The sequence below is a fragment of the Cyprinodon tularosa genome, unplaced genomic scaffold, assembly GCF_016077235.1.
Source record: "Cyprinodon tularosa strain WSP-4 unplaced genomic scaffold, ASM1607723v1 ctg294, whole genome shotgun sequence".
NCBI classification, from domain to species: domain Eukaryota; kingdom Metazoa; phylum Chordata; class Actinopteri; order Cyprinodontiformes; family Cyprinodontidae; genus Cyprinodon; species Cyprinodon tularosa.
The window spans coordinates 657,660-671,963 of NW_024039001.1; the positions used below are offsets into that span (position 1 = coordinate 657,660).

At 38.3% G+C, this 14,304-nt stretch overlaps 1 protein-coding gene across 1 annotated transcript in view; it reads left to right on the forward strand.

Annotated features, from left to right (window-relative positions):
- Positions 1-4,379: 4,379 nt before the first annotated feature.
- The window catches only part of phex (phosphate regulating endopeptidase homolog, X-linked), a 29,612-nt gene continuing 19,687 nt past the window's right edge, over positions 4,380-14,304 (forward strand). Inside the window, exons 1-4 of the mRNA XM_038291129.1 lie at positions 4,380-4,757; positions 10,189-10,245; positions 10,336-10,497; positions 13,335-13,418. Of these exons, the coding sequence (XP_038147057.1) occupies positions 4,631-4,757; positions 10,189-10,245; positions 10,336-10,497; positions 13,335-13,418 (430 nt within the window). The 5' untranslated portion in view covers positions 4,380-4,630. The remainder of the gene's footprint in view (positions 4,758-10,188; positions 10,246-10,335; positions 10,498-13,334; positions 13,419-14,304) is intronic.

Here is a 14,304-nt window from a genome sequence, read left to right on the forward strand (position 1 = left end):
CATGGTAATGTTTCTGTTTTTCTTTTATTTATGTAAATGCGATCATTATTTGTTTATTGACTTTACGAAGAAACCTGCTCGATTGGTGCTACTCATGGCACGTTTTTTTCCCGTCCTCTTCGCAGCTTATATCGTTTCCTCTGAAAAACAATGTTTTTATTTATTTTTATATAAAAAAAAAATCTAATTGATTCTGAAAAACACTGATTTCTTTTTTCAGGTAGCAAAATGTTAAAATCCATGACAGAAAAATAAAAAGATTGAGAAGGTTTAGTAGATTATTTCTATTTGTATTTATTTCCTGTAGCATATTGAGCAGGTTTTTAAAGGTGCGTTTATTAAGCACAGTGGTGGAGGAGTGATGTTATGGGCTTCATTTAAAGCCACAGGAGCTAGGTACTTTTCCATCATTTAATACACAATTAGCTCTATATTATACCAAAGCAAGAGGCAAATATGAGGCCATCTGTCTGAAGCTTGGTCCAGACAGGATCATCAGAAGGGCCATAATGCCAGACATGCCAGCAAATTCCCATTGTTAACATCATTATGCCGTCTATAAGAGTTTCTAAGAGAAAATCTAGAGGAGTCCAGCCCTAAACCACAGTTCAGAATTGGGAGGAAAAAATGCTTTAAAAACCTCATGAATTTCAGAAATATAACCTTTGTCCTTCTCGTTTTAATGTTATACAGCCGTAGTAACAAAATAGTAGAATGTCCCTGTTTCTTTCTGTTGTGTTCTTATTTATAAAACAAGAATTGTTTGAAAACTAGATGGTGTACTCCATGAATGTACTTCAATTTTCTATTTTAAGGGGAAATCCTACCTACCACTGATGTAGCAGGACCAATCTAGACGGACTGTATTGAAATTTAATTAAAATTAGTTAATATAAATCAGCTTCTGCTGGTACAGAAACAGAATGTTAATAACAAACGTCAATGGTACCAATTCCTGTCAAAGTAGCTTGTTGAATTAAAATTACTCTAATGAAGCTAATAAAATCTGAAAAAAACTGCCCTAAAAATCATGAAAACAGTGAGAAACAGCCCCTGCTTTTTTATTGTTATAGTTCCTCCTTTAAATTGTTGAGCCTCTGCAAACGTTAAAGGGAAATGTTATTTCACAGAGGCTGCCTGGAAATGTTATCTTCCATGAGGTTATCTCATAACTGGTCAAATAGAGCCAAAAAGAAATCTAAAACACTGCAAGAGTGACCTAGCCACTCACCTGGCTTTAATCCAGCTCAAATCTTTAGAAAGTCCAAAGGATCATAGGTGTAGAAGAGAAAGCCGAAACCTCAAGACTTGAGGACAGTTTTCATGTAAAGGATTAAGGCTGACACATCTGAACAAGTCCAGTTTCCCCACAGATGTCAGCAGTATGGGACTAACAAAACAGGATGTTCTAGAATGTGTTTAATATTTGTCAGTAGGAATGTTTAATACCGTATGTATTTTACTGTGTTGATCCATTTGAATAAACATACCATCATTTCTGGACTTATTTGGTGAACTTTCCCGCCATGTTTAGAGAACTGGGGCCGTTACCGTTAATATAAGGTGGATTTCTTCTTAATGTCTTTATTAGAATTATAATTCTAGTTTAAATTGTCAGTGTATCTAAACTTGTGCTTCAGCATTACATGCATGGCTGATTTAGCTTAGAAATTGCATGGACAGAACTTATGATTATACTATACCAGCACTAGTATTAAACCCAAACAAAAACAGATGTACCAAACTATAATAATCCAACTAAATGTGATTTTGGTGGTTTTGTTGAAGGTGGAATATCCTGGTGATTCTCCACAGATTACAGAGCAGCTTCCTACTCGCCTTAGCACCAACATATTGTCTTTCTTAGACTCAGGGCCCGAAACAGACAGGCTACACTTTTAGAAACTCTCCAAACCACAGAGCCTCTTCGGCGTTCTTAAAGAGTCTGGCTGTGATTAAACTTCCTGCGTGAGCGGGCATGAGATATGACACATGGTAATTAGGGAGGGTGTTCCTCTCAGACATGTAAATACTGTGTGGCCTTTACCTCAGCTGCAGAGGTGTGTTTACAGAAGAACAGCAGACTCTGCCGTCAGCAGGTTCAGCGTGGTGGAGGGCGTCATTGCTGGACAATAATAGGTTCGGCATGTTAGAGGACGGGTGCGGACCGTCTTCCAGGATTTGTGTCTTGAGTGTGCTTGTTTTCTGATCCTTAGAAAGCTCATTTGTTTTGTTTCGTCCTTCCCTTCTGTGTGAAAACAGATGTACGTGTTCGCATGCGAGTGTTCCTGTTATCTATTGCTGAGTAGAGCCTGGAGTGTAAACAGACACAGAACAGGTTGAGAGATAGGGCATACGACCAAGTTGTAGAACGTTTATTAATGTAGAGTTTATGGTAAAAATTAAATAAAACCCTGAGTTTAAAGGATCAGGATGAGTATTATGTCCATCTTATTTCTAGTGTACAAATAAAAACTACATGTCCAACTCAGTCATTATCTGATTCCTAGTCATCCAGGTCATGATCAGGATTGAAAAGTTCAGTTTAGGCAAGTAGATGGGAAGTTTTCTAGAAGATGTTTCTATCTTCTATCTCATCCAAGAGGCTTCTTCTGTTCTTACTGATGGTGCGCAGGACTCAGATTAATATACTGTAGTTTTAACAAAAGAATTAGAGGAAAAACATTATCTGGCTGGACCTGGGGCGAAAAATCTTCTAGAAAACTTCATGGCCAGTTGCCTAAACTGAACTTGTGAAGCTCTGTCATTATTTATTCAACATACCTGAAGTCAGTAAGAAGAAAACCCTAGGTTTTATTATGTTCTTCATTTTTGTTCTCTCCTCTTCCTTTATTATATCTTTATTAGGACAAATTTTATGACTTTTACCCTTTTTCTCCACCCTTCATATTGTCCTTTCGTTTTTCCTTCTTTCCTGTCCATATTCTGTCTTTCATTCTGCCTTTCTTCATTTTTAAATTCTCCATCTATTTGATCTTTTTATTTTCCTTACATCCAAAATATTCCGTTTTCCTAAACTATTTTGTATTTTGTATGCTGCTGTATGTTTAAGCTGCTGGAGAACATGGGGACCACTTTTTTTTTTTTTCATTTTGCCTCATTCTAGCTCTATTCTGCTATTCTGCAGTACTGGGTTACATTCACAAATGTATATTCTCTCTGCTTTTTCCTGTCCTAGCACCTTCATCTGGTCTTTTCAGATGACTAAAGCCAAGACTGTTACTGCCAAATTTGATTCAGTTGGCCTCGGGAGATGGCCGTTCACACTGAGCCTGGTTCTGCTGGAGATTTCTTCCTGTTAAAAGGGATTTTTTTTTTAAATACCCTGCAGCTAAATGCATGCTCAGTGTAAGGGATTTCTGAAGAGTCAACAACAAAATGCAATTGGAAATCATCAGCAAAAGCTCATCCAGCAGGAGTGTATCTTGCAAGTCTGTGACTCGATACAATGAACTGCTTTCCCTTATCAGAACTTTTAACCAATCTGACTATTATCTTTGTAAAGTGCCTTGAGATGACATCCATCCATCCATCCATCCATCCATCCATCCATCCATCCATCCATCCATCCATCCATCCATCCATCCATCCATCCATCCATCCATCCATCCATCCATCCATCCATCCATCCATCCATCCATCCATCCATCCAAATCTTGACAGGAAATGTTTCAAAACCAGCCACGTCTGGAATTCCTCTTGGACGATCCTTGGTCTTAGGAATTAGAGCCTGAAACACAAGCAGCGACAATCATAACTGTGGATCTGGGAGATTTCACACAATGCCATGTAAACAGGACACAAGTAACTGTGAGTCCAAATGGAGAACAATGCAGTGGCGGTCACAGCTTCTGCTTGATGAATGGTTGTTTTTAAGAAGAGAAGGAAGTAACTCCTATATAAGGAGTTTGCGGCTGACGCCTCAAACCCTAATGAGCACGTCCAGAAAGAGATGTGACCACAGTGATTGGGGACCTGAAGAAGGGGGGGGTAATTGTGTTGCTGCAATCAGCACCTCTTTGGCCTTCAAAGATAAGCAGGAAAGCAGAAACAGTGAGCTGATTCAACCTGCTCATCACATTAGTGTGCCATAATCAGCCTCCCAGTGCACGTGATCAGGACTCTGTTATGGTCCAGTTACTTTCTGATCTGATAAACATTCTGCAGAGCTCCCTGCTGTTCTGTACATGAGATTAGAAGATAGACACAATTTTTGTTCTTTAACACACACCAAAAGGTGTGAACGCTTCACAGACCCACAACCAGATAAGGGGTCTGGTTTTATTTCAAGGATCCCTGTTCATCTCAGTGCCTGGGAGGGAGGAGTGTTGTGGGAGAGGAGGAGGGTTTGGGAGAGGAAGGAGGAACAGTTAGAGGAGCCGGGGTGAATTTTGGGCAGCTGCACCCATTTTGGACAGATTGGAGAAAGACAGAAGCTGTTCAACATGTGGAAAAAAATAATCTTTTAAATAGTTTAATTTTAAATTATTTTAGATTCATTTTAAGCATTTATTTATTTATTCCAATTTTTTTTTTTTTTGCTTTTAGGTGTGTGTCCTGTGTTTTTTACTTTTAAACATTTTAGTTATTTTTTTAGGTGAAATAGTAAATGATGGAGCTAGAGCATTTAGGAGGTGGGGGGGTTAAAACTGAGAGGGGTGTCGGTCGTCTCTACAAGATCGCTCTGGCCATGTGTGTGTGCCTCTGCGCCGCTCTTCTGCTTGGTCTCATACTGGGTAAGTTCACACACACACACACACACACACACACAACCTCTACCCTTTATCCTACATTATAATTTGCAGGAAATCTAACGTATGGTACAGAATGGTCCCTGTCCTCAAAAAGCACACGCAGAGTATGATAACATACAAGTAGGTGTCCTGGAGGGCTATTGAGTAACATGTGGCAAACTATTTTTGGGTCACTTAAGGTTTCACATGTCTGTAGTTTCTATTAAAACCACATGAGTCAAAGGAAAGTGCTTCACTTCTGTTGTGTTTAAATGTAAACAGGAACAATTTATATTAAAATAACACAAAGCCACAAAAAAGAGAAAAAAGGAGCCATTTATGGGAGTAGCTTATCACCTCTTTTAATTTACCCAATGAGATTCAAGCATCTGGAGTCCCAAGGGTAGGTTCAAGAAAAGTTAAGAGGAAACACAGTGAAGTAGAGGAAATTAAAACCATCAAGATAAGATTGCAAAGCATGTTCAGTATCAGCCGTAACAGTGTTTACATTATAAAAAGAGTAAAAATGAACTACTACCTCATTCACAAAATCTTTGGATATGCTACTAAAACAAGTTGATCAGTTTTAAATCGAAACTTTGACTAGGCCAGCCAAACATGGACATGCTTTGAGACAAATCATCCCATTGTAGCTCTGGCAGTATGTTAAAATAATTGTCATGAAGGAAGGTGAATCATATCCATAAAGAATAGGTTTGTTATAGTTGTTTTATGAAGAAATTATCTCACCTGAGATTTAGATCTTTGCAGTTCCTTCCAAGTTACCTCTAGGCTTCTTCAGTAAAAAATGCTGTTTTCACCCAGCTTGTCACTTTACGTAGACAGCCATGTCTTACTAGATTTTAAGTTGTATCATACAGCTCTGGGTATTTTTTAAAAACCTCAATCATGCTTTAAACTTCTCCACGGCTTCCTTCCTGATCTTTAGGCAGGGTTCTTTGGTCTTTTGCTGTTATCTCTCTAAGGTTCTCTATGGAACCTCTGAATTATTCACACTACTTACACTACAGAGAATAAATGACAGTTAGTGCTTTTACAAATCAGGTCTCTTCTTAATGGAACTGATTGTACCCGATGTTATTGAGGGGTGTCAGAAATTAAAACAGATGCATGCAACAAAACAAGATAGTTGAAAACCAGGAATTTTTCCCCCCGCTCTATTGGGTAAAATCTCAAGACAAGACAAACTTAAGCCCACACATACAAAGAAATCAAATGAATTTAATTCACAAATACACTTCCAAGTCCAAAAATATGTCTTTGACCCATTCTTTCACACCAATTGTCTGAGGATTATGAAGATTTTGGGGGTCCTTCTATGTTTCTACAGAAGCATATTTGATACAAGGTGATTGACTGGTCTAATTTAATAGATTTGCCACATTTTTTAAACCAATGCATTCTTTTTTGTGGTATGTTTAAGGGCTGACACACTCTACACTGTACAATATTTTCAATCAATGTACCAAGCCAAAGCTAAAACTGTGCAATGAAACCAGAGTTTAAAGGTTCCCAGCTGACGATATTGTTCTTACGCTGGTCTGATGGGATCTGACTGCTCACACTGTATGACCAAAAAAAAAACAACAACATTGGATTTAGCCCATACAGAATAGCGATTGTTGGGCTCTACTAGCAGACGCAAAGTCAGAGAAGAAGACTTCCCGTTTGCACATGCTCAGTGCCTGAGGTCGAGGTAAACTGGCTACTAGATGCTCTTAGCTCTTCTTTAACAGTAGGATATCCTTATGATCACTCCACAAAACTGACAGAATTTTAAAGATGTTTGATTTTCATCCAATCATACAATCCTAATCAGGAGGTGATCCACAGCGGCTGACTGCCTCTTGTTCACCCCCGTATAAAACGCAATGCACGAGGCATGATAAAGCTGAAACTCATTGGAGGACTGAAAAATTGGCCCAAAAAGTCATACAGCATATGCTTGCTCTAAGATTGTTGTCTTGCTTTGAAAGCTAATCTTGTTCCTTGTCTAGCTCCTACGAAAAAATGAATCACCCTTCATTTTTTGCATTTATTACCTTCTTCAGTCATGGAAGTTGCCAGAACCCCATTGCGTGAAACAGCCTGATGGTTTCTCCTGCAAACTTCACCAGTGGTATGGTTTTTTAAGGGTGAAGTGTAGAACCCTATCGCTTTGAAGCATGGCTTGTGCATTGACAAGTTCATCTTTGGTCTGATCTCAGACTCTCTTCTCCCAGTATTTCATTGGCTAGTCCAAACCTTCTGCAGCAAGATTATAAACAAGCCCTAACAGGATTTTTCCTTCAGCAGCGAAGCTTTGCTACTTTGGGATTGCATGTAGCAGCTGAGTGCATCACCTGTTGTTTTTGTCGAAGATCGGTACCAGCTATTTTAAAATTTCTCTCCGGGAGTTCTCCTTGGTTCTTGGGCAGCCTTTTTTTTGTTATCCTTTTAAATCTTTGTCATCTTTTGGCTAGTTAATGGTGAAATGAGTACTCTTTCCATTTCCAGATCGCGTTTTCATTTCGGTGTTTAGAAACACAGATGCAGCCAATGCCTTTAATCTGTTCTGCTGCCATCATTTCTATAAAAAAAGGCAACCCTTGCTTGTATTCTGCACTGGCCATTGCAAAACCCTAAAATTGCTAAAAATGACTAAACTGAATCTGTCAGAGATTGCCTTTCTTCTGAATCAGTGATGTTTTGATTGACTGTGGCTACAAGATCCTTTACCTGTAAAACTATTGCAAACCAAAGCATGACACTGTGTAATATGGTTCTGGATGTCTGCTTTTATCTCATCTATTTAAATGATATTGTTTCAGTGATTTTGTGGTTTCTCTAAATGGTCTTTAATTGCCCTAAACCTACCAGGATTTATTACCATTTGAATATCCAACTTTCTCAGTGATTAATGACCAACCTCCTACTGTAACTTGTTGATTATGGCTTTGTTGGCAGTTATGACCAATTCATCAGAGCAAGTCAGCTAACCTGCAGACATACTGCACTGCACTGCAAAAGCAGGGTCTGGTGAGAACAGCATAATGTCAGACAATAAATCAATCCTGCAAAAGCTGCAAAGTCTTCTTTTTTACTTACAACTTCAACAAAATATGCTATATTTTAGTGGGTATAGTGGGTTTGTTTAGAATTAGTCCTGTGTGTTTCCCTAAACTAGACATGATAAAATCTCTCCAAGAGATTAAAGCACAGAATAATGTTTGTTTATCAGTTGATTAAACTCTGTATTGCGTTTTCATCTGTTAACTTACAAAGGGCGATCAATGTATTTTTAAAATGAAATGTTTGTTTAGGAGGTTCAGCAGGCTATTTCAAGTGCCGATGTGGAGCATTGCTAATGAGCTGTCCTCTTCCACTGGAAGCAATTATATTTCCCAATATGTGGAATTTGGGGAGCATGGACACAGCATTAGTGGTTCCACTGTTATGTGGTTCTAAGGATGGTTAGGGCTGCAGGGGCTCATGCGCTGGTGTTGGGTGGGGTGGGTATTGTGTCTTTTTGTTATTGAGGGAAACCACATTCTTGTGGCCACAGTAAAGTGCATTTATCTTATGTGCCCATGCATGCTGATCCAAGCTCCATCTATAATGGAAACACTCCTTTAGTTTCCAAGGAAAAGATTCGGATTCTTTTTTTTAACAGTTTGTTAATTAGGAAAGATTTTGATTCTTTGATGTGTGTTTAGCTCTATTGATGTTGCTTTTTGTGGCCTGTTTTATTGCCCACAGCACAAAAAAAATCATGATTGCATGTGCTTGTATACGAGGTAACCGCAGCATGGAGTGATTCTGGAAAGAGCCTCCTGTCCAGCAACAAGAGAGGTGAACCTCTGAGGTCAGACATCTCGGCGCAGCTCAGTCCCGCTCCATTTATCTGTTTACAATTTGGATTTGGTTTCAAAATACAGTTTGCTGCCTCACTGAATCTACATTTATTGTTGTTCTTTACTTTCTTTACTACGGAACCCCATCGCACAAGACTTTAGAAAGTCAAACTTTCTAGGAGAGTCCAAGAGACGGAAGTGGACTCTTTAAACCTGTGGTCATTCTGCCAGGAAAATAAATCAAGTGTGGTTTACTTGGTCTTTTTTTAGGGTTCTGCTTACCCGTATTACAAATATATGTTAAGTAATCATACCCTACAGCAGAGCTGAGTAGTAGTAGAAGTCGTGGGAAAAACATTTACTATGGATTTCCATGCATCCATAAAGAAAAACTACACATTTTCCCACTCAAAGAGCTGCCAATTAACTCCCCTTGACTCATGGACTGCTAGTAATTTGCACCAATTTTGACTTCTTCTAAAAAAAAAAAAAAATGACATTTGGTAGTTTGCTGGTCTGGAGCATAAAGATGTGTTTTAAAACAATGCAAAAAAGGAAATGAACCAGCAATGACTTCAGGAAACGGAATGGTTTTAGAGGAGATTGATTTCCAAACAATGTGGAGTCCATTATTCTGCAGAGACTAAACAATATTCCCAAGTAAAAAAATATTGGACAGTTTTAATTCTTCACTTCAAAAGGGTGTTCTAGAAAGTTTGTCCCAATGTCAGCTTACTCAGTTTTAAGAAAAAGAGCAAACGAAAAAACAAAACAAAGAGTCCTGTTTGCGATGTTTCCAATCAGGGACAGTAAAAAGGATTCAACACCTAAAGTTGAATTCACGTTTTTTTTATCAACAAGACAATATTCCCTAATAGAGCAGTTAATCTGTAAGAAAAAGACTGAAAATAAAAAGGATCAAAATGCTTGAACGGCCCAGTCAAAGCCTGAACAACAACTTTGACTAAAAAGCTAATAATAATAATAATAATAATAATAATAATAATAATAATAATACATTTTATTTAAAAAGGCGCCTTTCTGGACACTCAAGGTCACCGTACAAAAGCATAAAAACAGTGTCAGAAAAAATAAAAACATTTTAAAAATACAGAGGCTGTGACAGTGAAAATGATATTTAAAGAGAATAAGCAATCTTAAACAGATGGGTTTTGAGTTGCATAAGAACAAGTGAGAGAACTAACTATGATGATTTGTTAGTTAATTTGTAGGAATTTGCTTCTGTTTAGAAGAAACAACCCAAACTCACACAGGACAGTGTACATTTGCTTGGTCCAAACACGTGTAACTGTTTACTCTGTGTGGGAGCTCTCCAGATGTATCCACTCAGCTGTGGTCAGAGTTTGACACTCTGATTTCTAGTACTTCTTTAAAAATATAAAGTTGTATAGAATAAAAATAATACACAGAAACTTGATGTAAATGGACAAGGAATTACTGTTGGAAAAAGTTCTTCAGGCTTTTTCTGTTTTATATATTAAGCCGAATTAAAATGTCTCCCCTCATTTTATCTCAAAATAAAGTTGTATTCCTCACTAAAATGTTTTTCTCTCCATCAGTGTCCCAGAGATCCAGTAAAGCGGAGTTTTGCCTTTCGCCAGAATGTATTGAAGCAGGTGAGAAAAATATCCAAGCAGTCATTTCAGTGCATTCGTTTTTTTTGTGTTAAGCTGTTTGGGTCAGGATATCTTTATTTGTTTCTTTAGCGGGGTCCATATTGAGTAAACTAGACCGAACTGTCAACCCCTGCGAAGACTTCTACACGTTTTCTTGTGGCGGTTGGCTGAAGGAGAATCCGATTCCTGAAGATTCGTCTTCACATGGCATCTACCCGTGGCTGAGGCAGCATGTAGACATAAAACTCAAAGGTGGTAATCTTCCTTAAGGACGCATCTAAATATATGAAAGAGCCTGGGTCAGATTATCTGGGGAAGAAAGTTATTTCAGTATATTGTTTAGAAGTGATCTGGGTGTTAAGGAAAAAGGCCTACAGACGTCATATAATCTGGAATATATCTGTTCATCCATGAAGATCTTGTGATCCATTTCTGTGTTGATGTTTAAACATGTCTTGGATTGTTACTCTGCTGAGAGACCAAATGATGACCCAGTTGGAGTTTTCTGGGTCCAAAGTGTATTTTAAGTGTCATTGGATTTATGATATTCAATATCATGTTTTGGATTATACCAAAGTTCACAGGACTGTTTGAACAGAAAAAGGGTCACAACTTACCTAACTGTGTGCGGAAGCTGCCTTTCCACATATCCATCCTGTGATTCACATTTGTTTTGACACCCAAAACCTAAATTCACCCATTTGGATGTGATCAAGCATTAAATGGCCATTATTATTGGTTATTGGTCCCATTGAATGCTGACAATATGCAGCTTATAGGTGACAACAGCCACATCGGTCGTCTCTAAAACCATAAGTTTAATGTACAAATGCACCTACTTTTAGTTTTTAGCTACTTTACTTACGAAGCACCTACTCTTTGTAATTAACTGTGTTTTAAACCTTTACTTTCAATACATTCAACACGTTTAGGTCATTAAGGATTGTGAACAGTTGGGTTAACAGGATATGATATATATATATATATATATATATATATATATATATATATATATATATATATATATATATATATATATATATATATATATATATATATATATATATATATATATATATATATACACTATATTGCCAAAAGTATTTGCTCACCCATCCAAATTATTGGAATCAGGTGTTCCAATCACTTCCATGGCCACAGGTGTATAAATTCAAGCACCTAGGCATGCAGACTGTTTTTACAAACATTTGTGAAAGAATGGGTCGCTCTCAGGAGCTCAGTGAATTCCAGCGTGGAACTGTGATAGGATGCCACCTGTGCAACAAATCCAGTCGTGAAATTTCCTCGCTCCTAAATATTCCACAGTCAACTGTCAGCTGTATTATAAGAAAATGGAAGTGTTTGGGAACGACAGCAACTCAGCCACGAAGTGGTAGGCCACGTAAACTGACGGAGCGGGGTCAGCGGATGCTGACGCGCATAGTGCGAAGAGGTCGCCAACTTTCTGCAGAGTCAATCACTACAGACCTCCAAACTTCATGTAGCTCAAGAACAGTGCGCAGAGAGCTTCATGGAATGGGTTTCCATGGGCGAGCAGCTGCATCCAAGCCATACATCACCAAGTGCAATGCAAAGCGTCGGATGCGGTGGTGTAAAGCACGCCGCCACTGGACTCTAGAGCAGTGGAGACGCGTTCTCTGGAGTGACGAATCGCGCTTCTCCATCTGGCAATCTGATGGACGGGTCTGGGTTTGGCGGTTGCCAGGAGAACGGTACTTGTCTGACTGCATTGTGCCAAGTGTAAAGTTTGGTGGAGGGGGGATTATGGTGTGAGGTTGTTTTTCAGGAGCTGGGCTTGGCCCCTTAGTTCCAGTGAAAGGAACTCTGAATGCTTCAGCATACCAAGACATTTTGGACAATTCCATGCTCCCAACTTTGTGGGAACAGTTTGGAGCTGGCCCCTTCCTCTTCCAACATGACTGTGCACCAGTGCACAAAGCAAGGTCCATAAAGACATGGATGACAGAGTCTGGTGTGGATGAACTTGACTGGCCTGCACAGAGTCCTGACCTCAACCCGATAGAACACCTTTGGGATGAATTAGAGCGGAGACTGAGAGCCAGGCCTTCTCGTCCAACATCAGTGTGCGACCTCACAAATGCGCTTCTGGAAGAATGGTCAAAAATTCCCATAAACACACTCCTAAACCTTGTGGACAGCCTTCCCAGAAGAGTTGAAGCTGTTCTAGCTGCAAAGGGTGGACCGACGTCATATTGAACCCTATGGATTAGGAACGGGATGTCACTTAAGCTCATATGTGAGTCAAGGCAGGTGAGCAAATACTTTTGGCAATATAGTGTATATATATATATATATATATATATATATATATATATATATATATATATAGATAGATATATAAGCGAGATCTGGATCAATTTCTTTCTTTTTTTTTTTTTTTTTTTTTACAATACATTAAGAACTACTGAAATTCCTTTCAGTTTACAGATAAATAGATAAATTCATTATGCAGGCAAAAAAGGAATTCCCTTAGGGTTAAGATTCAATCCGTGATAACAGCCTGCTGTCACTTCCAGCATGTAGAAGGCACAATCTGTAGCCATTCTATGAGACTAAAAACTGCTAAAAACAGCAATTTAATGTGATGATAACATCTAAAGCGACTGCTAAGTCTTTCTTTTCCACCTTTGGATCTTAGTGACATTTTCCATATTCCCTTTATTTTTCTGATGACTTGATTGTTCCATTGAAAAGCAATCAGATAAACCATAACTGCACATTTTAAGTTTTCTTTTTTTATAAGCTATTCAATAGGGGCTGCTGGCTTCCTGAATGGCCCAATCAGTTTTGATTTTCTCTATGCTGAATCCATCAGACTGTAGAATATTGAATATGAAATCTGATAAGAGATCAAAATGAGAGCAATTATAAAAACAGAATTTGTAAAGATTCCTTACTGACACACAATCCAGAGAAACACATATATATCTGTTTTAATTAATAAGGGATAGCTAATGGGAGGAATGAAAAGAAACCCTGATGTATTTAAAACAGTTGTCTCTAAAGTGATGGTGCTCTTTTTTCTGACTCTCGTTTTTCTCCTACAGAGTTGTTAGAGGCTCCTTCCCATGCTAAAGAACTGGAGGCTGTGACCAAAGCTAAGATCCTGTATCGCTCCTGTATGAATGAAAGTAAGACTATACTCTTTTCTAAAATAATTATCAGTGGTAATAGCTTACCCTGCTCCTCTACCAGGCATGTCATTACAGGAATATGGAAATACTCATGACTTTTGAATCAATTTGACTTTGAATCAATTTGACTGTATGATCTGGTTGAACTGTAAAGTGCCTTGAGATGACTTGTGTTGTGAATTTGGCACTATATAAATAAACTGAATTGAAATTGAATTGTTTTGATTGACTAAATACAATTACCAGCATCGTCCCATTGGCCTTTAGCATTTCAATGAAATCATGCATCATACCCGACAAAATGAAACTTTGTTTTCTTCCATTTAAGTTCAGTTAGGAAGTGTCTTAATATCGGAAAATATGGGTACAACAGTGGCAAAGACAAGCAGAAGATATAAAAATCTATACACTATGGCAATAGCTTTCATAACACACAGAGACACATGTTTTATGCCCCTTGTAATCTGCCACCGCCTGCCATCAAGCAAATATATTTAGTCAACCAGTTGTTTTTTTCACAATAACTGCCTGTCATGCCATATCTCAACGGGACTTGAATCACGAATAAGCTGCTCCACAAGCTTTCAGGTATGTTTTTTTTATAACCGATCAAAAGGAGGGCCTACTGGTTTGCAGTCGATGGGTTGGATCAGGATCCTGTTATTGTTCTTGGTCAAGTTTTTCTACAAATTAGTAGGAACCATAGTTCCATAAATAGCTGGGTTTTCATGGTCCAAAGCAGCCACAAACATTATGAGGAACAAAGAGAAGCAACAAAAGGAAGCTAAGGGAGTTTTTATCACAGCATCATACTAAATTTCATGATATACCAAGTTTTATATGGGTCTTATGGGTTTTAGCCTACAGACATCTATATTATTCT